The 27,417-nt window shown below is 36.1% G+C and overlaps 4 protein-coding genes and 1 long non-coding RNA gene across 8 annotated transcripts; 3 read left to right on the forward strand and 2 right to left on the reverse strand.

Moving 5' to 3' along the window:
- On the forward strand, positions 1-1,300 carry LOC103438126 (ent-kaurenoic acid oxidase 2-like). The gene is made up of 5 exons (XM_070823072.1): positions 1-144; positions 381-643; positions 820-906; positions 1,002-1,080; positions 1,155-1,300. Exons 2-5 carry the CDS (start codon positions 479-481, stop codon positions 1,298-1,300), a joined length of 477 nt encoding a protein of 158 aa, XP_070679173.1. The 5' UTR covers positions 1-144; positions 381-478.
- Positions 1,301-1,466: 166 nt separating this feature from the next.
- Positions 1,467-4,656, forward strand: LOC139187531 (uncharacterized). The gene is made up of 2 exons (XR_011582317.1): positions 1,467-1,588; positions 3,427-4,656. It is a non-coding gene; the product is annotated as an uncharacterized lncRNA (long non-coding RNA).
- Positions 4,340-6,129, reverse strand: LOC103409716 (glycine cleavage system H protein 3, mitochondrial). The gene is made up of 5 exons (XM_070823950.1): positions 5,711-6,129; positions 5,241-5,329; positions 4,841-5,011; positions 4,502-4,655; positions 4,340-4,464 (listed from the first exon to the last, which is right to left on the reverse strand). Exons 1-4 carry the CDS (start codon positions 5,817-5,819, stop codon positions 4,527-4,529), a joined length of 498 nt encoding a protein of 165 aa, XP_070680051.1. The 5' UTR covers positions 5,820-6,129; the 3' UTR covers positions 4,340-4,464; positions 4,502-4,526.
- A 1,864-nt stretch (positions 6,130-7,993) lies between these two features.
- On the forward strand, positions 7,994-13,801 carry LOC103436873 (uncharacterized). Its single transcript, XM_029104443.2, has 7 exons — positions 7,994-8,559; positions 9,558-9,690; positions 10,700-10,785; positions 10,879-10,957; positions 11,036-11,145; positions 12,757-12,821; positions 13,309-13,801. Exons 1-7 carry the CDS (start codon positions 8,392-8,394, stop codon positions 13,400-13,402), a joined length of 735 nt encoding a protein of 244 aa, XP_028960276.2. The 5' UTR covers positions 7,994-8,391; the 3' UTR covers positions 13,403-13,801.
- A 1,692-nt stretch (positions 13,802-15,493) lies between these two features.
- Positions 15,494-18,961, reverse strand: LOC103409453 (nucleolar GTP-binding protein 1-like). 4 transcript variants are annotated; one of them, XM_008348268.4, is made up of 3 exons: positions 18,828-18,961; positions 15,976-18,021; positions 15,494-15,775 (listed from the first exon to the last, which is right to left on the reverse strand). In XM_008348268.4, the coding sequence occupies exon 2, from the start codon at positions 18,002-18,004 to the stop codon at positions 15,986-15,988; it is 2,019 nt and encodes a 672-aa protein (XP_008346490.3). In that variant the 5' UTR covers positions 18,005-18,021; positions 18,828-18,961; the 3' UTR covers positions 15,494-15,775; positions 15,976-15,985. The 4 variants fall into 4 exon arrangements, with proteins under 4 accessions (XP_008346490.3, XP_070679491.1, XP_028960277.2 ...); XM_070823390.1 differs by having other exon boundaries at positions 15,494-15,783; XM_029104444.2 differs by having other exon boundaries at positions 15,976-18,018; positions 18,828-18,949.
- Between the last annotated feature and the right edge of the window lie 8,456 nt (positions 18,962-27,417).

The following is a 27,417-nucleotide window of genomic DNA, read 5'->3' on the forward strand; positions in this document are numbered from 1 at the left end:
TTCAGAATAATCATGTTCATTTTCTTGAGTTGTGAGGTTGGTACACTGTTGGAAACCATGGAAAAGGATTATACTCTTATGAATCATGGTCTAAGGGCCATGGCCATTAACCTTCCTGGCTTTGCTTTTCATAAAGCCCTCAAGGTCAGATAATACTTGATAAATTTCTTCGTTTCAGTTCCTTTTTTTTCTTCTTTTTGATTCGAGAATCGAGAGGTATTCTATAATAATCTAAACTACAAAAAGAGATATTCAAACATGGTTGAAGAGAGGGGAGTGTACTATTGTAACCAACTTGAGATGCGGGTCTTTATCTATTTCTTTTTATGATATCATTTTTTAGACTTGAATCTCGATAATGATATTCTTACACGAATCAGGCTAGAAAAGGGATGGTTAAGATTATTCAAGGTATTGTAGACGGAAGGCGGGCAAGAAACGAAGCTCAGATATCAAAGGAAAGAACAGATTGACCGATATGTTAATAGAAACCGAAGACGAGAATGGTAACAAATTAGATGATGAAGAGATTATAGACATAATTCTCATGTACTTAAACGCTGGTCATGAATCTACAGCCCATGCCACTTTGTGGGCTACTCTCTTCTTACATGAACATTCAGAATACTACCAAAAAGCCAAGGTGGGTGCATCTATATTTCAGTCTCTTTTTGTTTTTCGGTTAACTTGGAAAGAAATTGTGAGAACATGTTGTCTCCAGCTACTTTTGGTGGCCACATTCTTCCAACCAAGGACCCTAGTTCAATTGTTTCTGAGTTTCTTTTGAAATATTTTGAACCCAATGTTATTATATTTCAGGCAGAACAACTGGAGATTCTGAAAACGGCATCACCAGAAGAAGGATTTAACTTTAGAGGAACTAAACAGATGGAATATCTTTCCAAGGTATGATTTCGGTGGCTAATTTCAACTCTTCAACCATCTATTTTGCTAATATAATGTACGTAACAACTAACAAGTTTGATTACTTCTGAGGTAAGGTAATCGATGAAACGCTGCGCATTGTTAACGTCTCATTGTATAGCTACCGAGAGGCTGCTACTGAGGTCAAAATCTTTGGTAAATTAACTTCACTACTTTCTCCATTCCTTGCTTAATCTGTTAAACTCACTGGAACATGTTGTGTCTTGAAGGTTACACAATACCAAGGGGTTGGAAAGTAATGATGTGGTATAGAGGTGTCCATTTGAACCCAGAATATTATCCAGATCCAAAGGAGTTTAATCCCTCCAGATGGAATGTAAGCAAGATAATGCTCATAATTCAATGTAACTTGTAATATCATATGACATGCATGCCTTCTAGCGTAGTTTTCACCTTTTATGCCTTGATCATTATATCTTTGACCAATTAATGGTTAAAAACACCAGAGTATACTGAAAATCGAAATACCAGAGCAAACTGTTTTTTGACAAAGTCAAGTTGTGGTTTGATTTTTTTTGTAGGAAAGTAATGCCAAGGCAGGGAGTTTCATTCCCTTTGGAATGGGAAGTAGGCTATGCCCTGGAATTGATTTGACCAAGCTTGAAATTACAATATTTCTTCACTATTTTCTCCTTAATTATGAGTGAGTTCCCCTTTGTTTAATTTCCATTTGTGCTTTGCACTTTTCTTTCAGTCAAATAACTACGAAGTCATGAATACGATATCTGAGGTTCTATTTGGATACTTGGATTTAAAATGTGTGATTTGAATCCCTCCTGTCAAGTCCGATACCGATTGAAATTTGGGGGCAACACAGAAGGTTAGTTTGGTGTCTAGGATTAGACAACTCACTATATTCAAGATAATTTGAACGAAGAAATGGATAAAAAAAAATGAAGTGTCTAATTTGAAAGTAAAAGATGAATTACTCATTAATGAAACTTAGAAGAGATGAAATTTCTCATGTCTAAAAAGAATTATCAATGTATTTAAATTCTAAGAAATTCTTCGTAAAGCACTTTCAAGTGTTTTTTTCTATGAAAGACGTAAGGTTTAAAAAAAAATATCAATGTGTTTTCTAATAAAAGTGTATCCAAAACCAATGCAATGGTATATTTGGACGGTGAGGTTCCAAATTCAAGAATTTTAATTATCATTAAATTTTGGGTAAATTACACAGTACCCTCTTAGGTTTAAAGTCTATTACAATCGCATAAAATATCTTCAAAACATTTCACTTTCATACCTCAACTACTATTTTATTTCAATATAGCACCTCCGTTACATTTTCCATTCATTGATCTGTTAAATGCTGACGTGACTGCCACATATATGCCACGTGGCTGCCAAATGTCTACCACGTGGCAAATAAAATAATTTTTTCTTTTTAAACCTGAATTTTCTCAAAAAAAAAATTATTGAAACCCACTATCCCTCACCCCCCCCCCAGCGACCCACATCCCTATCCCTAACCAAGAAGAAGAAGAAGAGGGAGGAAGAAGAAATAAAAAAAACCACAAACCCAGTTCGTCCCCCACCCGCAAAAAACCTGCAATCTAGAAGAAGAAGAAGAAGACGAGGAAAAAGAGGGGGGGAAAAAAGAAAAAAAAACCCCAGAACCCTCCCCCCCCCCCCCCCGGGGCGCCCCACCTCGACCCGCGACCACCTCCCTTCCCCCCGCCGCTAGGATCTCGTGATTTTCAATGTGGGTGAGTTTTGAAAATACTTTTGAGTTTGAGATGATTTTTGGACTAGTTTTGTGGTAGATCCACCTAATCTCGGGTGGAATTTTTTAGGGTGGGTGATGGGGGATTTTTGGGAGGGGTGATGGGGGATGGGAGAAAGGGGTGGCTCGGGTGGGACGAACTGGGGCTTTCTTCTTCTTGCATGTTTTGGGGGGATGAACTGGGGCTTTTTTTCTGTTTTTTTCTTTTTCTCCCTCTTCTTCTTCTTCTTCTTCTTCTTTTAGGTTTTTGGGTTCTGGGTTAGGGATGGGGATGTGGGTCGCTTGTGGGGGTGTGAGGGATAGTGGGTTTCAATTTTTTTTTTTTGGAGAAAATTCAAGTTTTTTAAAAAAATAATAATAAATTATTTTTATTTGCCACGTGGCATATATGTGGCAGCCACGGAGGTACTATATTGAAATAAAATAGTAGTTGAGGTATGAAAGTGAAATGTTTTGAAGATGTTGTATGCGATTGTAATAGACCTCAAACCTGATAGAGTACTGTGTAATTTACCCTTAAAATTTTTTTTTAATATAAGTGATATTCTACATTATAATTGTTTGTTTGGAGGAGTATAAATTTCAACTTAACTTTAAACCAATTATCGAACAGTTGACCATCAGACATTTCAAATTCTAAAATGTTGTAGTAGTTTCATCACTATTTTTTTATTATTATTAATTAATTAATATATAAAGTTACAAATAATAGATGGCCTGCCTTTGACATTCAACTTGTTTAACTTTGAATGCAGGCTTGAACGACTCAATCCGGCAATTGGAGTGAGTTACTTACCCCATCCAAGACCCAAAGACAATTGTCTTGCAAAAATTAAGAAGCTTCCATCACAATCTATATAACCTGAAAAATACCAGGGCAGACTTGCTTCCACTTGTAAAATATGTTTACAGTCCTCATCCGGTGGACGATAAGAAAATAAGATCACTGTACCGAGAGCTAGTTGGTGGAAGATTACAAGGCAAAAGTGAGGCTGGCCCCCTCTGTTTTTCTATACATCACTTGTCATATTTCAGATTTTCGATCTTTGGATGTTTCTGAGGATACAACTTGGTCCTGCCATCCTTGAACATACTATAGGCATAGGGATTGCCTTGAAGGTGTTTATAAACAAATCTAAGTCTTAATCCAATCATATGTACGGTCCAATATAATTGGTGAAGACTAACAAGATGGAAGTGAACAGTTGAATGCAGTTTCTTTATAATATACAAGCAATGTCAACTTTAAAGTAATCTAAGAGGGTGTAGTCAAACTTGGATTTGAAATGATTTTAAAAGACTTTAAAATAATCTTAGTGTAGTCAATTAAAAGATTTTAAAGGATTTTAGAATCTATTCAAATCTAGGTGTAGTCAATTAAAAGATTTTAAAGGATTTTAAAATCCATCCAAATCTAAGAGTATTAAAAAATTAAGATTTTGGAAGATTTCAATAAGTTGTGGATTTTGTAGAATTTGAGAGCAAAAAGTATATATAACCAAACTAAAAAGAATCCAACCTCATCCTCTAGGATTTCAAATCCTTTCACCACAATCTATTCAAATTCTTTAAAATCCATATGCCCACGCTTACTCCTGCAATGATTGAATGGACCTTTAATATCTCTCCTTTTTTTGTATGAAAACGAATCCATGAACCTTTTTTCGGTTTTGATTCAACAAGTACTTTTATTCGCATAAAATGTAGGCAGAAGGTTGAAACATGAGGTTTGACTTAGATTCTGCAGTACTTTGATAATAATATTTAACAACTTAACCAAACATTAATTAAACCTTAAACAGCTGAAAATCAACCAAACATTAATTAAACCTTAAACAGCTGAAAATCAATTAGTTCAATGGGCTGCATTTTCTTCCTCACAAAACTTCGTGTATTCTTTAGGTCCCAACAAGGATTCTAGTTCTGATGGACTACTGGGCTTGATCTTGATCATCCATCCATCTTCATATGGGCTCGAATTGATCTAAATATACCCAAAATAAATTAACGGTTTAGCAGCATAACATGTCAAATTGTTTGAACAAGAGTACGATACTGTGTCTAAACATGGATGCACTCATGCACGGTAGAACAAATATTTGAACAATAATATATATTGAAAGAAGGATAAGCATTGTTTTAGGAAAAAGAAAAAGGAAGATGAATTACCAAACCAGGTGATTCAGTAAGCTTTGAGTTAACCTCGACGACTTCGCCGGAGATTGGGGAATTTACATCACTGGTTGCTTTGACACTTTCCACAGCTCCAAAGCTGCCTCCTTGAGAGACTGAGCGACCAGCTTCTGGTAGCTCAACAAACACTACTTCTCCAAGGTGGTCCTGAAACAAAGCTTCATCTGCATCACTCACTCCATGGGCTAATACTTTATCATATTATATTTTATTAAGTATCGAAATAATATTATGGAAACGAGAATAATTACAATTAATGCTCAAACAATACAATTTTAAAAAATAAAATGATTCTTTAACCCAATTGCAAAAGACATTGATATTAAAGGTTCAGAGACCAGTGGAAAGGATATAATAATTATATTAATATATTAACCTGAGCATGATCAGTGATGCCAATTGTTGCCACAGAGCCTTCATGCTTCACCCACTCATGTGAAGATGCATACTTCAATCCATCCAAAACTGCAATATCCAAACATAACCCCCAACATTACAATTCTTTTCAACTTAATTACCCTACAACAACAAATTTTAAAATACCCCAAATACACAGCACTCCTAAAATCACTCTTTTCTTTGACAAACAATGATATTTACACTAAATTAAACCAAACTACGAGGTAGGGGATTCAAACTTAGATGCAAGTTGCAAATGATGGAGCACACTGCTCTAGTCAACTATGCTGAAACCAAGTCTGCATAGCACTCAAATTCTAGTTGAACAAAATTATGCATGCATTGGCTGCATCCTTTGATATAAGTGAAAAGGTAGGCCCTTCTATAATTATAGTTATACCAAACAAATGTAATATGAAGTTGAAGAAAGGTGTGTAATTTACGTACCAGTAGAAAAGCATCTGGAGATAGAAAATGCAGGAGAGAGGTGGGATTTGGAGGCAGTGGAGATTCTGAGTGCATTGGCTGTAGAAGAAGCCCACATTCTCAGTGCCATATTTCTTCTCTCTCTCTCTGCTTAATTCTATCTCTCTCTGTGTGTGTCTGGTTATCTCAAACCACCAGAGGCTAATATCGAAGAAAGGAGGGAAGGACACACTTCGGATGGGATATGTCGTTTTATCTTGGATGAATGGTTGGCAACAAAAGCCTCATCCCAAGTTTTAAAAACAAAGACCCAGTTTAATTTAATTTATTTTTATTTTTTTAGTTATTATTTTATGAATCTCAACTCAAGTAAACTTGTTTTTAACTTTTAGCTTGTCCTCATCGTCATTGTGAAAAAATGAAATTTGAGAAAGTGAATATGAATCCCACGTCAAAGAAAGAATGAATTTTATATGTGCTTGTAAGTAGTTGAGTTACTTATCGTATACTAATTTGTTTTATGGTGAAATCTAAATTTTTTTATGGTATCGAGCAGGTTGTCTCATATCTAAAGTTCAAAAGATCGCACGTGTTGTAAGTCCTCCAATTTGTGTTCTATGTCCTCCAATTTGTGTTGTCCTGTTAGGCTCGAAACTTCGTCCCACGTGATAGGGCGTGTTAAGAGTATGAATCTCACATTCGAGAAAGAAAGGATCTTGTATGTGTTTTTAAGTAATTGAACTACTCCTCTTATATTCTCAATTGGTTTTGTAATGAAACCTCAACTTTCTGCAAAAATACTTTGTATTTTATGAAACTTGAGAAATTTGGCAGTTGGACTACAACTAAAGTATGTCATTATTTAAGTAGATTTCAAGAGTTTAATTCAAATTCTAAAATAAAAATTCTAAATACGTATTATCGAGACATGGCTAATATTCGATTTCAATGTACTATAGGGAAATTAACACAGTAGCAGTGTAGTATAATGACACTTGTATTTAGTTTTTTCAATTTTCTTATGAAAGTTAATACTTATGAACAATTTTGTTAGGGTGATGTTAGGGAGACCAAACTTTTAAATCAAATGATGTGTCACTAATAAAAAACAAACACGTTAACCGACATTTAATTAATAATCAAATCATATATAACCACATCATTTTGTTTGTAAATTTAGTTTAAAATTTTAGTCTCCTAGCATTATTTATTTTGCTATTTACGATTAAAAAGTCCTCATGATCTTCTCTGTAATAATATTTTTTTATAGTCTTTTATTTTATTTTTTGAATTAAACAAGATAACTTTGTTTCCTAGTAATGAGGATTTAGGTACTTTTTATTTATTTTTTTACAAATAAAAAAAAACTTAATAAGATAGTTAAGGTTCTGTCGTAAAACACGACTAAGGCCATCTCCAACCGAAGGGTCCAGAGGGCCAGAGGGCCGAAAATAGCCCTAAAACCGTCTCCAACCGAGGGCTAGGCCAGAGGGCTCTGGAATCTGGGAGGGTCCCACGGGATCGGAGAGGGCTGGAGGGCTAGAGGGCTGGCTGCTTTCGGCCAGCCAGCCAGCCCCGGGCTGGCTATTTTTTTTTTAATGTTTCCTATTGCTGTCGGTTAAAACCGACAGCATTAAAGAGCTTTTTTTTTTTTTAAATAGTTCTACTATTAGTGTCGGTTATAACCGACACTAATAGTTTGAAATGTTTTTTAATGTAACGGCTAGTAGCCGTTGGATTATTAGGCCTATCTTTTTTTTTTTTTTTTTTAATGAATTTAAACTTCTTCTTTTTTTTTTAATGAATTTAAACTTCTTTTTTTCCCTTTTTTTTTTTCCTTTTCATATGAATCAAATTTTTTTTCATATTTTTTTTCCTATAACTTCTATTTCACAAAATTTGTTTCATATTTTTTTTCAATTCTATTTTTTTCGTATAACTTCCTAGGCCATTTATACAACATTAAATTGTAGTTTTTAAATAATAAATTATGTTTGGCCCTATGGCCCTTTGGCCCTCTGTTGGAGACGGTTTTTTGTGACAGGGCTAAAACGAGCCATTTGGCCCTCTGGCCCTCGGTTGGAGACGGAGGCAAATATGGCCCTGTACTGTTCATTAAAATATTAATATCTTGGAGAATCTTGGAGGGCCAGAGGGCTCAAACGAGCCCTCTGGCCAGCCCTCGGTTGGAGATGGTCTAATAGCAAATACACAAGGGTTTGGTAAACCTCCAATACGATACATTGCCCTCCAATATGAAACACTGTCTCACATTCTTATACACCTCACACGTGTGACGAATTTATTTTGAACATTGCCTCACATTATACTCACGTTTTTATATAATTAACACCGAACATCACGTGATGGTATGAATCGTATTTAGGTGAACGAGAAACGTGGCTAGGCTGCTCGTACAGGATTTTATCCAACGAAACAAGGCCTGGACTCTTGAGGTGTGAACCGAGTCCCTTTTACAATTCTAGTACCCAATAGCCAATACCAATGAAGCCCGGTCCATTGCCTCTGTTTTGACTCGTGACTTGTGAGAGTCCGACAAGAAATCACAAAACAAAAGACCCCTGCGGAAGGACTCCGTCTGGATTCTGGAACAGCCCGGACGTCGGTGTCTGTGAATTTGGCGACGGTTGACGGAGACCCAAGAAAGAATTGGTGGCGGAGACGCCGGTGCTTGATATGGTATGGGCGAGATTACTGAGGAGGAAGAGCTGATACCCATTTCGAATAACAGCAGCATCGTCAACGGCGACGAGGAGTTTGAGAAGAAGAAGAAGAAGAAGGTGGAGATCGTTGTGAGAACCATTGGCCCAGCTCCCCCTTCTCGTCTCCAAGTCCCCTCATCCATCACAGTACGTTCATCTTTCTTGCCCCCCTCCCTTTCAATATCTGTCAGATATGGATGCATGACTCAGATTGCATTTGGAAAATTACCTGGTTTTATGTGATTCCTGTTCATATTTCATATTATGCATACATAATTGATCAAAACCCAGATTACAAATTCTTGATCATTTGGCAGAATGTGTGCCTCCGTGAAATTAACACCTATTGTTCTGACGAAAGGTGAGGATTTTAAACAGTTGCCTAGTCAAGCAATTCACTGATTGTCAGACATGACCAATTCACTGGTGTTATATGTATCTACTTGCCCGAGAGAGTCGAGACCGCAACAGGACCGAAGCTTATTGGCTGATAGTTCAAGAATTTGTATGATAGATTTTACGAGATCACCAGTTATAGCCTCTAAGAACTAGACTCTTCAATAAGGTTCAAGTCTAGATTTATTACAATCCACAACCTTTTCCCGTTACGCAATGACACGTTTCTGGGACTATAACACCGTAAGTGTATTTTAGTCCTTAATCGATTCTGTCAAATCCACTACCCGATTGCTTCCTTGAAGGGGCTATGTGTGCAACAATGTTAAACCTCAAGTAGTTGCACTGTGAATACCAGAAGTACAGAGCCTGAAGTGAACACGCTGCTAAATATCAGGGATGTTGGTGTAATTAACTCTAGATGTTTGTGCGTGCGCATGATCATTATAGAACCCCCAATGAATACATTGCTTTCTGTTTACTTTGTGACATTTTCAAACACTCTAAGTAGTTGTAGTTAATCTGGAACTTCTGACCTTAGTATTTTTCTGCTGTCTGTATAATCTCTGCCAGCACTTTATATGTGTCTCGAGATTCTTTTTAGCATGTATTAATATTTTAAAATATTTAGTGTTTCATCTAACTTTATAAGTCTAGGGTAAAGGACATGAGTGTATAACAAAAATGTGTGAGATTTAAAGGTGTGCATCGTCACATATTGATGTGCTTCCGCTTTTTGTCATAAACAGGTGCATGATTTGAGAAAATTGATAGCTGAGAATGGCCACTTACCAATTGAGAGGCTGAGGCTTATTTTGCGAGGCAATGTATTGCATGATAGCAAAAGTGCACAAGATGTGTACCTACAACTCAGTGACGGTGGTATTGTTCTTGTCATAGTATTTATCACTTGATTTTATTTGAGCTGCAGTATTCCCCCACCCCCACAACAACAATTCCTATTTCCCCACCCAACTTTTAAATTTTTTGAATTAAAATGGTTCTATTGTCCAAATCACCTAAAATTACATATTTAAGCATCTAGAAGGCATTGGACCAAGACAGATAAGAAAAGAAAAGATCTGAACGGGAAATGAAATGAAACTAGAAAGAGAAGCTACATGAAAACATAATGATAAGCTGCACATCAGAGAGGATTCTACAAACCTTCTCTTAATTAAACTGGAATAAATTTAGGGTGGTGCTATCCACATACTCCTTTTTACCTTCCATACGTGTCTCAAGTATCGGCCGTTGGATCGGATGAATTAGAGAGGAACAAAAGACATAAATTAACAAGGGGTGTGTTGGAGGTATTAAGAGGTGTGTGGATAGCACCTGCCTAAATTTATGCCTTTTCTAGACAAAGAGGACACCAGATATGAATGAGAACAGTAATCCATGGAAGATCTTGAAATCTTTTGGGCTATCGGTGCGGATTATGAAATTTCACAATGGGAGGACCACCCCAAAAGCAGTCCTTAATTAAGTTGGGTAGTTTCAACCTACATTCAAGCTTCGGTTGATTTTGTTGTTCACATCGATATAAAAGTTGTTTGGAGTTCCACAATATATTTGTTCAAACTCTTAGTATGTATGATATAGTTGTTTGTGGTTGTTTAACTCCATATTATACTTTTGCAAAACTGTGACCACTCTGACTTAATCAGCTACCTGAATTACAGATTTTGATGGATGAAAGTTAAATAGTTATTGTTTTGACAAGCATTACGTCGCTTAAAAAAATTTCATATGCCTTTCTTTTCTTCATTTTGAGTGAGGTCTTTAGCTTGGCATGATAGGGAAAAGAAATTTTTTAGTTAAGAGTCCTTGTTTTTGGCACATTTGATGAGTGGCTAGGATTAATTATTAAACATATATTTTTGTCTAGATTCCCTAATTGTTGCTGTCAAACCAAAGCCACCAGTTAAACATCTTAGGGATGGATTTGATGATGACGATGATGATGAAGATCTGGTATGCTTGAACCCTTTATCCCATTGAAATGTCAATGCCATTGCATAAACTGTGAATCAACTAATAGTCTTCCCTTGATTTTTGTATTTCCAGAAGTTTCAGCTTCCACTGCCATCGAGCCCATGGAAGAGGGCATTGTACAGTTTTCTACATGATAAGATGAAGCTCCCTGGTAGGCATCAAGTTTTTTTTTTTTCCACCAAAAGAATACAACATACTGACAGAAAGCTCTTTTATGTTTAATTGATAGATATCCTTTTGATGGCAATTTTCTCTCTCAGTCTGAAGATGTGGGTAATTATCATTATGTGGTTTATTTTCGCACCTGTTGCCCACAGATGGGACATTGGCCCTTTATATGTACGTTTCCTCTTTTCTCTTAGTTCCTGTTGTTATAAATGCTAATGTGGTAGATCTGTTCCACTTCCACCCAAAACGTGAATGGGCTAGGGTTATGAACTCATAATCTATAATCCGATGTCGGAGTCTTCTATAAATACATCTTCCTTCGTCCACTCTTTATGACTCAAAGTGTTTTAAAAGGCTGGCCTCAGGGCGTGCCTAGGCGGCCTCTGAGGCTGGGCGTTAATGTTCCCACCTCTGTTTTGAGGGAGTGGGCGGAAGGCTTCGCCAGAGCGCGTCTGGGAGGCGGAGGCACGCCTCAGGGCGTCCAGGGCGTTCATGTGGGCCTTTTTTCCTTCAAAATCCAGAAATGTTTTATGCGGTTCTAGTTTCAACGAAGAAGGAGAGACTTTCTCTCTCCAAATCCCATAAATTTTCATAGTAATTGCTCCACTCAGCCTTTATTTCATTTTAAATACCTTATAAATACTCCATTCAACCCTTTATTTTCACCATTTATTTCATTTTAAATACCCTATAAATTCTCCATCCCATTTATTTCATTTTAAATACCCTATAAAAACTCCACTAAACCCTTTATTTTCCTTTAAATTCCCATAATTATTGCTTTTATCATTTTAAATACCCTATAACTACTCTACTCAGCCTTTATTTCCTTTTAAATTACTTATAATTGCAACATTCAGCCTTTATTTTGCATGAAATTTTCCTATTATTGTGACCATTCATCCTTATTTTCCTTGAAGTTGTCTATAATTGCTTACAATAAAATAAATAATTATAACATTTTGAGACTATATGACATAGTTTCCAAGTACAACTAGACTTAGTAATAAAGAAGATGATATTATCTTTAATTTAGTTATAATTATATTTGTTTTTACAAAGTATTATATTGTTATAAATATACTTATATATATATATATATATATATATATATATATATATATATATATATATATATACAGAGAGCTTAAGGGGAGGGATCCCCATTTTTTGAAAAAAATGGGGATTAGGTATGGGGCCCACTTCACATCTAATTTCAACGATCCGAACCGTCTATTTTGTTAGTCTCGATTCATAAATCATCATTGCAAAATGTTAGCTAAATTAGAAATGTTTAAGACATCTAATTGGGTTCAAGGAAATGAACGAATACTTTGTTATATAAGAAAATATGAAATTTGATATTGATAATTAAATAGGCAAATGGTTTCGGATTGAATTGAATTTTTGCAAGGATGATCTATGAATCGAGACTAACAAAATAGACGGTTCGGATCGTTAAAATTAGATGTGAAGTGGGCCCCACACCTAATCCCCATTTTTTTCAAAAAATGGGGATCCCTCCCCTTAAGCTCTCTGTGTATATATATATATATATATATATATATAATATTAAAATTTTAGGTTCCATGAGGCTTCGCCTCGCGCCTAGGCTCGGCTATCCATTGGACGCCTAGGCCACGCCCCCTCCTTTTAATACAGCAAAACACATATCACTAAACTGGCAGTTCAATGTCTACCCTTTAAACCACCTTTTTGAAGAGATTAAAAAATAAGTTAAGATAGCTGATGTAATTTTTTTTGGTGCTGCTCTGCTTTCAGATACTTGCCACAGGTTTTGTTGTCATCCTCGTGAATCTTGGAAAGCGGCAACCTGGCGATGTCAGGTATTCATTCTATTGTGGATATAATTTTTGCCATTAACATGTAAATTGCGGTTACAGTGAAAGATGAATTTTCAAATACTTTTTTCGTCATTACTATCACAACTTTTTCATCAATACTATCAAAAGAAGAAGAGAGCGATCTGTTCGGAAGGGGTGTAAAAATAGAAGAGACTTAAAACAATTCACTGTAGTTTTAGTTTCTCTCCTTGCATGAGGGAATTACCTGAGTACTTTAAAACTTGTTGAACGCGAAGAAATGAGAAATTGTTGTTGTGCTTAGTGGTGTTTGCTGAACATTGTTCACATATTTGTTGAAGAATCCTGTGTCCTGTTGGAATTTTTCATGCTCACCAAATGATTTCTCGACTATTTCTGGCTGCTTCTGGCACTCACTCCTTCCCGTCCTTCCCCTCTGTGCGTTCTTAGTGAACAATGTCTGAAGTCCTTCAGCATCTTATGAATATTATTTTGTGCTTGGAATTTGCAGTGCGTATTCTATTTTCAATGAAGATTTTAGAGAGCTTCCGGGGACTCTTAATGCCGAACGTCTTGATGGGGACATACGAACAGGTCAGTTGTGAGCCTGGTACTGACGAGTTTACATCCATTCTATGACGATAATGGTATGCGTATCAGCAGAACTGCGTTGAAGTTTTTCATATTAATCCAACAAATGTGCACAGATTTTCTTTCCAAGCTTATGTATAGCATTGTCCAGAGATACGCTTTCATGCCGAAAGAACTTTTATTTCGATGGCATTACTTTGTAATTGACTAGACATGTCTGTCGGAATTTTGCTTTCTAAAGTTTGGAGCGATCGATCCGAAGAACGTCATTAGGGTTACAGAGTCGGCTTATGATTTTGCACGTCTGTGTTGGTAACGACATTGATTGTGGCAGTGGCACAAAGCCTTCTGTAGTATCCATCGACTTGTGAAAAACTTGGATAATGAGGAATTGAGGATATTTCCATGTGTAAGATTTAACCCTTTTTTTATTTTTTGGATGACTTAGTAGCACGTATTATGGATCAAAGTAAATCAAACATAATAGTATTCCAAATTTCAATAAGAGAGAACCACTCTTAACTTATATGCTTCACACTTTTTTTATGATGATATATTTATAGTAAAAAAATAAATTGGTATCGAACTCCCTTTTTATGAGATTTAAACTCAAAATCTCTCTTACAAGTAAAACTGAATATTAATAGATCGTAGTAATGCTAGAAATTTGTCAAACCCAATATTCATCATTTGGACTAGATTAGTATAAAAATATGAAAATTTGAAAAATGATTTTTATCACAAATGGTTTCTGAAATTGATCATCACCATCATCAAGATGGTCCTTAAAATTGAAAATCAATCAAAGTAGTTCTTGAAAATAGGTGTCACAAATCAATGTAGCCATTTTATCACAATTCAATTAAAAATTTCGTTAAGTGCTAATGTGGCACATAAATGGGTCCCATAAGTCTTTTTTTTTTCTCACAAATGGTCCTTAAAATTGACTTGCAACATCAGAATGATCCTTAAAATTGAAAATCAATCAATGTAGTCCCGCAAGTGTCCCAAATCAACATAGTCCTTCCATCACAATTCTGTCAAAATTTTCGTTATGTGCAGATGCAACACATAAATAGATCACACAAAATTTTCGTTTGGAAGAAGGATCATATTGATTTGCGACACCTATTTTCAAGGACTACAGTCATTGATTTTCAATTTTAGAAACCATCTTTATGGTGTGGGTCAATTTCAAGGATCATCTTGATGGTGTGAGTCAATTTCAAGGACTATTTGTGATAAAAACCCATAAATCTTGTGGGACCCATTTATGTGCCACATCAGCACTTAATGGAATTTTTAACAGAATTGTGACGGAAGAACCACATTGATTTGCGATACCTATTTTCAAAGACTTAGACTACATTGATTGACTTTCAATTTTATGAACCATTTTGATGGTAAGAGTCCATTTCAAGGACCATTTGTGTTAAAAACCCTTTGAAAAATAATCTTTAGAATTGAACCGAGGGTTTGGTATGGTTAGTACTTGAGATCTTTTATGTTGTGTTATCCACACACTTTTTTTTTTTGTCAAAATCCACCCACCCCTTTTAATTTATAACTTTTGATTTATCTTTAATTTATTCCATCTAACAGCCAAAATTTGAAGAAAAAAAACATTTAGAAAGGAAAAAAAAATATGTGGATAACACCAGCCTACTATTAATACTAAAGCTTTTCCCAACTTTAGAAAATTAATTCTACTTAATTGCTTGTAAATGAGGGAAATGAAAGTTACAGAGTTTAACGTGGGGACTTGATCTGGGAAGAGGATCCTCTCCGATCCACTTTGTGAAGATCTTAGGGATCTCCACATTCTAACCATTGATCATATATCGTGCGGTCAATTTTTGTCAGATATTATGTGTTTAATTTTAAATAAATAAAAATCCAATGATTTCTAACCGTTCGATACACTTTGAATGGGTAGAGATCCCCACAAAGTGGATCCGGATGGGATCAATCTGCCTCCCCCAGGAAGAAGTCCAACTTCCCGTGGCGGGTGGGGGGGGGGGGTGATGCGCACAACCCCGTTGCTATCAAGACCTGAGATACGGGCGGTCGCCCACCATCCAAAATCTTAACCTGAAGGGGTATAATAACACAAACGGGCAGCAATTTCACTCGGGCCAAGTTTCGCAGTTTGTCAAAACTACAAAATTACGAAACCAAATCTTCACCAAAAAAAGGTTACGAAACGAATTCAGATCCAAAATTGCCTAAAGAAAAAAAACACAATTTAGAATAAAAGAATGGAAACTACTAAGACTTTTCTGGTTACATGATCTTGCAGGCCGCAATCCCCAGCCGAAACAGCAACCAAAGAACCGAGTTCTTTTGCAGCAGCAAGTACAACTCACCGTGCAAAATACAAAGCAAACCTACCACCCTGGAAGAAGAGAAGGCATATTGATTACTAGGCCAAAACTTGTATCTGGTTGTTACGAGAATGTTACTCTCACGCATCCGCATCAAAAACATGTGTGCGTAAAGCATGTAAAAGATGAAAAAAAGATGAATGCTGTTGATGCACAAAAGAAAGACGAGCTGAATTGAAAGTAATGCAATGTGTCTTACGTACCTCAAATAATCTAGCGCCTTTGGGTCTTTCCAATTGAGCGTTTTCCAGATAACAAGTGCTTTGGTTTTAAAGTGGGAATGACCCTATCTGCCTCTCCACGACGAGCATTCTTGTTTCTATTCTTATTAGATTTCCTGGCCTTCTGTAGTGCCTTCGCCTTCTGATTAGAGTCCTTGAAGCCCTCTCCAGGGACAACTTCAATCGGAGGCCTTGATCTAGACCTTGGACGAGATCTAGATAACATACGCTGCTTCTTGTTGGGTGTATCCACATCTATATCATTGCCACCATCAGCATCACCCCTGTCAACTGATCTCTCCCTCTTCCGTCCCCTAGAGACAGATCTGCTTCGAGCCCGTTCAATTGCCCTAGTAGGATCAATACCCAATTTTGAAAGCTGCCTCCTCATTCTCTTTGTTGTGAACTCCCTATCCTTGTCAAATTTCCTTGGTACAATGGGTCGACTCTCTGCTGTGCTTTTCTTCATTCTATGTTGTGAATAGCGCAAGCTTTTCTTTTTCCTTATCGCAGCCAATGTCTTTTGCTCTTCTGGAGTCAATTGGAATCCATCCATCTCAAAATCATCACCCTCCTCTTCATGATGGAGTCCTTCTCGTTCCAACTCCTCAAGCCTATGCAAAATATCAGGATCAACAAAGTCACACACATTGTGCCCATCATAAATTTCCGGCACGACATCCTCTTTCCATTCATCATTAGCTAAGATATAATGCTTCTTCAAACTGGCAGAGTATACACCTGCACCGCCATTCTCATTCTCCAAATCCCTTTCTGTATGCCTCTCTTCCTTCTCCATTGCTTGCTTAGTCTTAGCTTCTATAACTGCTTGAGGTATGCATGGGGGCCTTTCCTTGTTGTCACGAGGCTTTGGCATGGCAATGTGAAAACGATTTAAGCAGTCATTTATCTTTTTGGATTTCATCTTCAGTTCAACTCTCTGATTCAACAACCTCTCACAAGCTGCATTCTTTACAGCAATTACCCCCTCCTCAGTCAAAGTGCTCATGGGCAAGAGTACCCCCGCATCATTTGTAGCCTCACCTCCCTGACCGATCACTGTCTTCATAGCTTCAGATTTCATCTCCGTGACCAACCTCTTGTCTTCGTCGGATATACCATCCAATGACTGCAAATCAGTCTTGTTGCAGACTATAATCAATGGTTTGTTCATAAACAGAGACTTGATGCTGTGAAAAAGAGCTGCTTGTTGGGCAATGCTGTACCCACAAGATCCTGAGATGTCCAAGAAGAACAACACCGCAGCTCTCAAGTGGGCCAAAGCTGTGATGCTGCACATCTCAATAATGTTACGGTCTTCAAACGGTCGGTCCAAGATCCCTGGTGTATCAATTACCTGGTACCTCAGGTATTTATAATCTGTGTGTCCCACAAAGAGTGACTTGGTCGTAAAAGCATAGGGTTGGACATCCACATCAGCCCTTGTGATCTTGTTAATGAATGAACTCTTTCCGACATTTGGATAACCACAAATCAATACTGTCCTGGTATTAGGGTCAATTGAAGGTAGCCTTGCCATGTGTTGCCTAATTTGTTCCAGGTAAGCTAAACTAGGACCAATCCTCTTTATAACAGTGCACATGCGGCCAAGAGCAGCGACCTTGAGACATTTGCATCGGTAAAGTGAAACACCATACTTCAACAATTTCACAAAATCTTTAGAAATATTTCCAATATTTTTACTTGCAGTATTGATTTGGCCAAGCGCAAGCTTGTAGTGGTCTTTGTTGTAGAGAACGTGAAGAAGATCACCATAGAAAGGGTGGATATCATCCAGCCTAGGAAACTCATCAATGATTGTGGAGAGCTTTTCATGAAAATTCTGTTGGGTATATTTGACTTTGCGCATATAGAACTGACGAAGGCGGGAAATGGCATAACCCTTGTGGACTACAGTTGGGGTCTGCCTCTGAGTGCGAGACAGGATAATGTCAATGAAGTCCTTCCCATTGGATACAACAGTCATCTTCTTGAAGTTATACTGCACCATGTTTACTTATTGGTCTGCTGAAAATGAAAAAAAAAAAAAAAGTGTTATTACCCAAGTTTACCATACACTGAAATTAAGAGTATCCTAACCAACGCAATCATAATTCAAAACCTGGTATTCACAGCACATCATTTGATTTAAAACGTTTATAAGAACCCCATTAACGAGAGATGTATCCATACGCCTCATTGGACAGCATACAAAAACACCATTAACATGAATTTTATAGACAAAAACAACTACATACATAATGAACCTATTTTACTGAAAACAATTAACGACTAATTTCATCATAAAAATCAAAAGTTCACAACTTCCATTATGAGAGCGAAACTCAGGACTAAACCCCGTGCAACGAAGCTGAAAATTCAACATTCTCAATATGAAACAAGTAGGACACCATTGAAGGGCAGTTGTTACTTGTTACTAATCCAAGAAGAACAAAACAATTCACATAATTTCAGATAACAACCGTGCCCGACGCTGTAATTGGCGTTTCCGCCCAAACCCTCCCATAACCGATTCATGGTTTCCGCCTCACCCGCGCCTTATCCCATTTAACGAAAACTTGTTACTTTCTTTTTCCTCTGGCAAATTTAACGACATACAAATGAATATATGCTCTGCAACAAAGAACATCATAATTTCTTATCCCATTTTATTAATTATACTAATGACTACTTGAGCTGCTTAAGCAAATGTATGGCAAGAAATGGTACGATTTTAATTCAAACAAATGAAAAGAAAAAAAGACAAAACAAAATAAAAATCCCAATTAGCAGAGAAACAACACAGAGAGAGAGAGAGAATTTTGAGGACTTACTTTACAACAGAGTGCGTGTGAGGTAGGGGACGATGAAGATATCAGAGTTCGAGAGTTTTGAGAGTTTGAGAGAAGCGGCGGCGGATGCGGCGGCGGCGCCTCTAACAAGTAGAATGGCACTCAACAAAGAAAACGATACTCGAGAGTTAAATATAGAAAAAGGGCCAGGCTTTTACACCGCAAACCCAACCAAATAGGCCCAATAAGCCCAATAGGCCCAATAGATATGGTTTTTGGTGTTAGTATGAGTCCATATCCATATATTTGTGTTCCACTAAATAAACTTCATAGAGCTTTGATTTTCAGTCATAATTTAGAAGAAAATTGTAAAAGTACAATTAGATAACTCAACTTGACAAGGCGATGGGCAACGCCAACATTCTTGCATCCTACTTAATCTCCTAAAACTCAAATTTCGTCACTTACCAGCTCAACATTTTCCTCACTTCACCTATGTTGTCATAGTCCATTATCGAATCCGTTAAAGTTTTTTTCCATGTCACAAGTAAGAATCTATTGCTAAAAGACTGGTTTCCATCAATATATCAGTCACACACTTATATAACACATACATCCACAACAATGCTTTTCATTTGTTCTACCCAAACAATTTTCACAAATTTGTTATTCAACTTTAATGATTCATGAGTTAGATGAAACTTGAATTGAGTTTTATGTGATAAAGACATGATAAAGACTTAAAAACCCATCATTCACTGGAGACATTTTTAATGTACCTAGAACATGGCCCGATACACCAAACGTCATTATACAAATGACTGCGAACTTGACAAAAAATATGTTTCCAACCATTTATATCATAACACCTATTTTTCTGAAACACTCAAAAATTTCTCCAATTACAATTCCAAGTCATATGGAAGTGGCCCCGCCTATCACGACTCTATTTGGAGTCGTTGACTAGCTTATCAACAGTGGACCCCACATGGTATTTTCCCGCCTTTTTATGTTAATTTTGGGCGGATTAGTAATTTTCATGGCGAATTTAATAAAGGTTTTGGTAGCTAAACTTTGAATCTCTTGCTTTGTTTAAAAGATGAGTTTCACAAAGAGGTAGGGTGGTATTTGACATTGTCTTGCTGATTCTTTAATCAAGTTGCCCATTTCTAATTACCACATTAAAATATTGATTAAAAGTCTTCTAATCATTTTTATTTAAATAATTAAATGCCATATTCAATGAACTAGTTAATTGTTATTATTTGCTATCATTATCAAATCAACTTCATAAATCATATCATGTGTTTGTACTATAAAAAAAACATGAGTCATTCTGAATCTTTTTATTGACTTGTTCTCAAAAACTCAAATGGTATCCAATTTTTGTCTCTAATGAATAGTTTTAGTACCTCTAAATTGGAACAAGATCCTCTTCGGATCTTTTCTATCCAAATTTTGCAGACAAAATAATCTCAACTGTAACATCCCACATCGTTCAGGGGAATTGATTATCTATGTCTTATATGTATATTCTCATATTTTCCTAACACAATACTCTTTGGGAGCTCATTTGCTTCGAGTTCTATCGGAACTCCGAAGTTAAGCGAGTTTGTGCAAGAGCAATTCCAGGATGGGTGTTCCACTGGGAAGTTCTTGTGTGGGTTCCTAGAAACAAAACCGTGAGAGTGTGGTCGGGGCCCAAAGCGGACAATATCATGCTACGGTGAAGTCGAGCCCGGAATGTGATGGGGGCCCGAGCTGGGATGTGACATCAACCGTTCACGTAAAATCATGCGGGTAAGATCATAATTCCTCTTCAACTTTCTCACTCTTTCTCTTTTTCTTCAACATCCTTTCCTTCTTCTCCTACGGCGGACGAAGCAAAATTATAGAGAAGAAGAAGACGAGGAAATTGGGAGGGGTTGAAGGTCAGGGAAATATGCAGTGGGAATTGGGGTGGGAGGGGAAGGTGAGTGATGGTAGGGAGTATGCAGGATCCGGATGGAAGGGGATCCAGAAAGGATCTGCTCCTCTCTATATTTACCTTTTGCTTTATTCTAGAATTTGAGTTTAGACAATGAAAAAGAAAATGATTTTTGTACTCTTTTTTATGTACTCTTGCGTCTTTTTAATTAAGCGTTGATTGAATAAGTTAATAAAAAATGGAAAAAAAAATACAAAGGAGAGTGAAGAAGAAGGAAACAATAGCGTATAATTTATTTACCTTGAAAATGAATTCGACATGAGGAGGACTTAACGTCTTAGGCTCTTAGCAGGTGATATAATTTTTTGCAAACCACAAAAAGAATAATTGGAATGCAACCTTTGTAATTTTAGAACAAACAACAAAGACTGTTTTGGCCAATGAAAAGAAGCAAAGGTTATTTTGAAGAAACGGATGTTCATTCACTTTCAATTGGTAAACAAAAAGAATAGAAGTTATTATTATATAGTTTATTGTCCTTTGTATATCATTCTCTTATAGCGGTTGCACCCCAGTAAGGTAATAGTTGCCCTATCAATTGGGCCAAGGCAATTATTGCCTTGGTGAATGGTAATGCCTGAGTTCATCGCCACTCTGTAAATAAATTGTTCGGGCAATTCGATACTAAAAGTTCATTTTTATTATTATTTACCAGTATATGCCCACACATAAAGTGTGTGAATTTTTTTATTTTTGTTTTTAAAATTAAATGAGAGAGGAAGAAAGTGAGAGAGAACATGAAAGTGGGAGAGAGATTTTTTTTTTTTAATTAGAGATGTTAAAATCATTTGTTGGTGAGACTTAAACAAAAAACAAGCAAAATTTTGTTTTGTAAAATTACGTTACTACCCTTAACCTTTTGTTGTGATAGAAGACTAAATAGTCTTTTCACCCTATTTTGGTTGAGAAAGAGTGTTCTACTAATATGTAGTTTAGATTATTTTTTATTTTGTAGAAAAATCTCCTCTCTTCCTCCTTTTTTTTCTTCAAAACTCTTTCGTTTCCTCTGTTCCTTTTTCATCTTCATCTTCCTCTTTCTCCCTCTCCATCTTTTTCTCCGCCTGATAAGAGCATATTTATGCGACTTTGTTAGCTTATTTCTTTGCATTTACTTAGTTTCTAGTTATTATAGTGATTTAAGTTATTTTCGTGTGTTTGTAGGTCCAAATGGCAAAGGTGACAAAAAGGGCAAAATGAAGTAATTTGGAGCAGTTTTGGACTTTGATTGGATAGTATGCGTATGGAGCATAATGGATGGACGTTTTTGGTGACAAATGATGCTAAAAATGTGCTACAAATCTAGAAGAATTAAATTAAGGCTTGGAAGACAAGGAATCAACTGAAAACAAGGAGACCTTATCCAATCTTATCTTATTCAACCTTATCCAAACTAACATTATCTTATCCTATCATAATCCTATCTTGTCTTATCTCCAGCTGTAAGGGGGAGTCCTATCATGTTTTAATAATGCATATCTGATTCTAGAAGTCCTAAAATCATGCAAACAATTTAATCCCTTTTCTCCTAGAATTGTGTCGTGCCCTATCCTTGTCCTCTAAGGATTGGTGCTGTGAGTCTGCCTATATATACACACATTGTGCCGTAGCTTTAGGGAAGGGGATTTTTCATAGAGAGAGTTTTAGAGAGAAAATACATTAGTGTGCACAGGTTTTTAAGAATTTTAGAGACTTGTGTCGTGCTTGGGACAAAGGAAGGAGATAAGGAGTTTTGAGCCGTGCTGCATCCAAGGATTGTGCAATCTGTCATTGGATTGCTGGAGTGTCTTGGGTTCTTTCTATCCTTATTTTAGATTGCTTTTCAACTATGACAAACACGTGTAACTAAATTTCTTTTTAGCTAGAGGTGAATTCGAAGCTATGATCATATGTTTTGTATAAATTGATTACATCCAGTTATTGTTTCGTAAACCATGAATGTGATTTACTTATCTGTTTTATAGAGAACTTATTTTTATATGTTGATTAAGGACGCGTACTTAGTTTGCATGCAGGGATTTGATGCTAAAATATAAGGGAATTTCACTTAATCGTTATAAACTTATATTTGCAAGTAGTAAAAGTCACTAGTCATGATTGAGTTAAGTAAATTCCTAGCAGGAGTATCATGCAGTTCATAGTTACGAATACTTTGTCAATGCTTATGATTTTCACAGAACTTAATGATCTTTGATATGTATCTCTATCATGTTGTTTATAGTTAGGGAACTTGAGAAGAATAATTTGGTTGCGTCGCTGAATCCAATTCAATGAACTTAGGAAAATCTGAGTGTTAATTTGTGCAGTTCATGGTTAATTTGGGGCATTGTCATTCGTGGTTTATAGGAATAATAACCGGAAATCAATTTGTATGCATATGTTTCATGTGTGGAGAAGAATCCTCTAGCTAGCCATTCACCTAATTTTCGTCCAAACCTACTTTGTTTATGCAATTTACTTGTTTAAGTCAAAATTTCGTTCAAAACCCCCCCTTAGTGTTTTGTGTTAGTTTTGTCTAGTTTTCAGTTTTTAAGTCTAATTTGTGTTGATTAGCATCCATTTTAATCTCCGGCCTAGAACGATCCCTACTTATCCATACTACAATTGCATAATTTATAGGGTTTAATTTGTGTGTTAATTTTTACCACATCACCGCCCCCTCTACCTCTCCCTCACTTCCTCTTCCTCTCCATTTCCTTCTCTTTCTCGATCCCACCTCAACCCTTCTCTCTGCACCTTGGCCCTTTCTGTCTTCCTTTCTTGATCCTGCCTCCACGGATCTGAGTTTTGGGTATGGGTTTTACGTTTTGGGTTTGCAACTTGCCTCATCCGTCTCTGCTTAATTTGCTCCAATAGCTTTTGGGTTTTGGGTCTAGGTTTACGGTGACTTTGAAGTGGTCGACGTCGACATGAGATCAAATGGCACTCGGGCGCAAGGTTAGACAATCCTTGCCTGATTGAGCAGTCTGGCAAAGTGGGGCCCAATGATTGACCAGACTATTTCCTATGGTGTGGGGTGGAATTACTCTTAAAAATCTCAAATAGTGATGCTACATGTTCTAAACAAACCCAAGGAATGCACTTGTGGGATTTCAAACACGAGTTGGGGGTTCCAAACCTTTATTCTCTTTCCACTAGACTAACCCATTGGCCCCAAGGAGGATATATCTAGAGAGAGAGAAAACGAGATCGTGAGCGAGATAGTGATATGTTCATATAGTGAGAGTGAGAGTTTATTTTTAAAACGTTAAATTATTAAAATCTTTGTTCTTAACAAGTTGAAGCGGGTACTTGACAAGTGACTAAAATGACCCATTAGATTAACTAGTTCACACTATTCCAACTCGACCATTACACTCGGGCCTCAACTTTGATTTTTTTTGTCCGTGTCCATGTCGTATAACGGGATGTGTACGATATTGTCGAAATCCCTACAATACCCATGTTAATAAAACGAACCACAATAGGCAAAGTAGTTTTAAAACAAATGGTGGTCGTTTGGTGGTTTAATTTGAGTGAGTTTCATTTTTTGTTGATCTAGTTGGGTTTGAATGTCTAATTTTTTGTTGTTGATTTGATCCGAGTGTTTGATTTGGACAGAAGAAGACGGTAGAATTCTTTGGGTGGGTGGGAAACGGGCGGGGAAGGCTCGAGACAGCATATGATGGAGGGTTGGTATGATTGTGGAATTTTTTTCGGGAGTTTTCACGATAAACTGTAGTACTGTTCATTTTAATGAAAAACCACATTTTTATACTAAAAAGTCAATCTTGATACTATTCACTTTACCCTTTGTTTTGTTATTATCGTTAAAACTCAAAGTTTTCAAGTCATTTTCATTAGTTTTCCTATTTTTTTAACAACTCACAAATTATTGAATACACTCATATAAAAATTTATTATTAAACTACTTATAAACCATGATATGAAATGAAAGTTTAAGCCCTCAAAAGATGCTAAAAATATATATTTTGCATACACACCAAATAATTTTCAATGTGTATTCAAATAAAAATGTTTATTGTCTGCGATTTTATTGCAATTTCTAGTAGACTCAATACTCTTAATTGAATCACTAAACGCAGCAGATATATTCATCTTCATGCTTGTGAAGTTTTATACATTTTTACTCCTCCCATATGATTCCTTTCCAATTGTTAAAAAAAATGGACTTTGGTATCAAAGGGAAGTAGATGATGCTACTTTTTTTTTTTTAAGGTAAAAATAGATGATGCTGCTTTGGTTGATCAATTTTTAGCATAACTGAGGCAGAGTCGAGGCCCTTACTGCAAAAACGTTCTGCTAAAAGTATATGGGGTATAGTCACTTAGTATTACGATCTAGTGGTACTGTTGTATTCTTCTTCACTTGTAAGTGAGAGATTTTAGATTCGATTTGCGCCAAATGCACATTTGAACTATATTATTGTGGCTAGTTCTTTGTGAGGCTTAGCCACTTCCCCACCCCCGTAATGTAGATATTATCGTTTGTTAAAAAAAATGTATGGTGTATTTAACAATATGTAGAGTGCAAATAAAACAACCATTTTAATATAATTTCTATTTGGGAATGAAAATTTGAATTCATTTTTAAATTTTGTGCCATGTAAGCTAAAAAAACCTAGGCTTTGCAGTTCGCACATGATATGTCATCGTTTAATGAATTTTTTTTGCAATAAATCTAACGGCCGGAACTAAATTGTCATAATTTCGTAGTGTACATGTAACAAAATGTTAAAATTGAAAATCAAAATTACGTACAAGCCTTAAGTTCAGTCTACCATCGTCATTGGGAGGGCAAATTTTCAATGTGTCAGGAATATAGGCCAAAACACAAGCGTCATAATATAATCGGTTGAAAACTTGAAAAAAGAAATGCCACCTAATTTCAATGGGTGAGATATAAATTTGGGATCCCAATTAAAAAGATGTGATTCAGGCCATAACTGACCAAGTATTTAGTCATTATATTATTGTGACTTCCTTCCCGCCTCCTTCCTCCCTCTCTTAAACAGATTATTGAACTTCTCTAGGGCTAAAAAAATAATAGGATGTTTCATGAGTTAGAATAATTTTTTTACATATTTGCTTTGATACTTTAATATGACTTCACTGTGTTGCTTTACATGTAAAGCATTTATTTTATGTTTGTGGAATGAACAATAGAAATAAAACAATTACTACGCCAATTTAGAAAAGTTCGTGAAACATCACAACTAATAGATTAATTTTATGTTTGTTCGCCCTTTACCCATGTATTACTTTTTGTTATTGCAACGACACTACTTATTGATGCATCATTTTTATCAAAAAGGGGTACTCCTTTACATAATTTTTGTACTTCAACAATTCTTCGTTTCTTAACAAATTTCATCTCTTATGTTACCATTTCTTATGATACAAAAGAAACAATAATACTCGGAAAAATATGTTGGTCTATTTACTGTTGAAAAACCAATGCTAGTCGTTTTCTTTTTCCAGCTTGTCTTATCTTTTTCACACAATGATATGCAGACGTTTATGGTAGTCGCAACCACGACGTGCAAAAGATTCACGATTTTCGAAATTATTGTAATAACCTGGTCAATAGTTATGTGATCCTTAAGATTCAAATAATTAAGTACATCTTGTAAGTTGTTTTTATCATACCAAATAAACAACAAACTTAGAAACTCTCGTATTTGATACCCCATGTAAGTTAAATATGTTGTTTTGACTGTTTTAAAAGAAAACGCGGTTTTTATTTTACTAATGACTCATACATTTTCCTCATCCCTCGCCTTAAAGTTCAACTACATCCAAGTGATCATTATCTGAGAAAATCAAAAGTTACTTGTTCTTTCCTACTTTATGGCCGGATTAAACATGTTTCCAATTGTGGTCATTTTGCTTTTAGTGAGCTGCGCAGTTCCAACATTGGCGCATTTGGATAACTCACCGGCCGTGGTTGAGTGCAAAAAATATTTTAACATAAAGTATGCATTCTATATGTACAACTATATTTTCAAAGGGCGGAGCATTATTGACAACAATTGTCGAGCTCTTGTGGCGTTGGGAAGACCATGCCATAATATATTGGTGAACACCACTTATGCTTATGGTTACTATGGCAAAATAGATGTGATTCAAGCTAGGGCTAATCAAGTATTTTATCATTGTATTATTGTGACTTCCGTCCAACCTCCTTTTCTCTCTTAAATAGAGAATTGAACTTCTCCAGGACTTAAAAAATTATGGGATGCTTCATATGAGAATAAAATTTCGATATATTTGCTTTGATGCTTCTTGAAACATCCCACAGATCTTAGGTTCTTATTTCGTGAAAAACTCATTCCAAGACATTTTGCATCTTCTATTAAAGATGCTCTTAGAGACTGATGCAAGAAGTATAGGGATCTAATTTGGAGTAAACCATTAGCTTATAGGTCAACAAGTATGACTAATTCACAAGATAAGAATCGAAGATCTTTCACTAATTCATACTAAAGCGTAATTTGTTTCCTAACAAACGTCGCACTCCACGAATATTGAGTAGGACTAAGGATTTAGAGAAAATTATGATATAACTCTTCTGTGCGTTGAAGGAGGACTCATTGATATGGTATTTGGTCCAACTCAACAAAAAAAAGTACTTATACTTTTATATTTT

This window comes from Malus domestica, chromosome 06, assembly GCF_042453785.1.
Source record: "Malus domestica chromosome 06, GDT2T_hap1".
In the NCBI taxonomy this organism is placed as follows: Eukaryota; Viridiplantae; Streptophyta; class Magnoliopsida; order Rosales; family Rosaceae; genus Malus; species Malus domestica.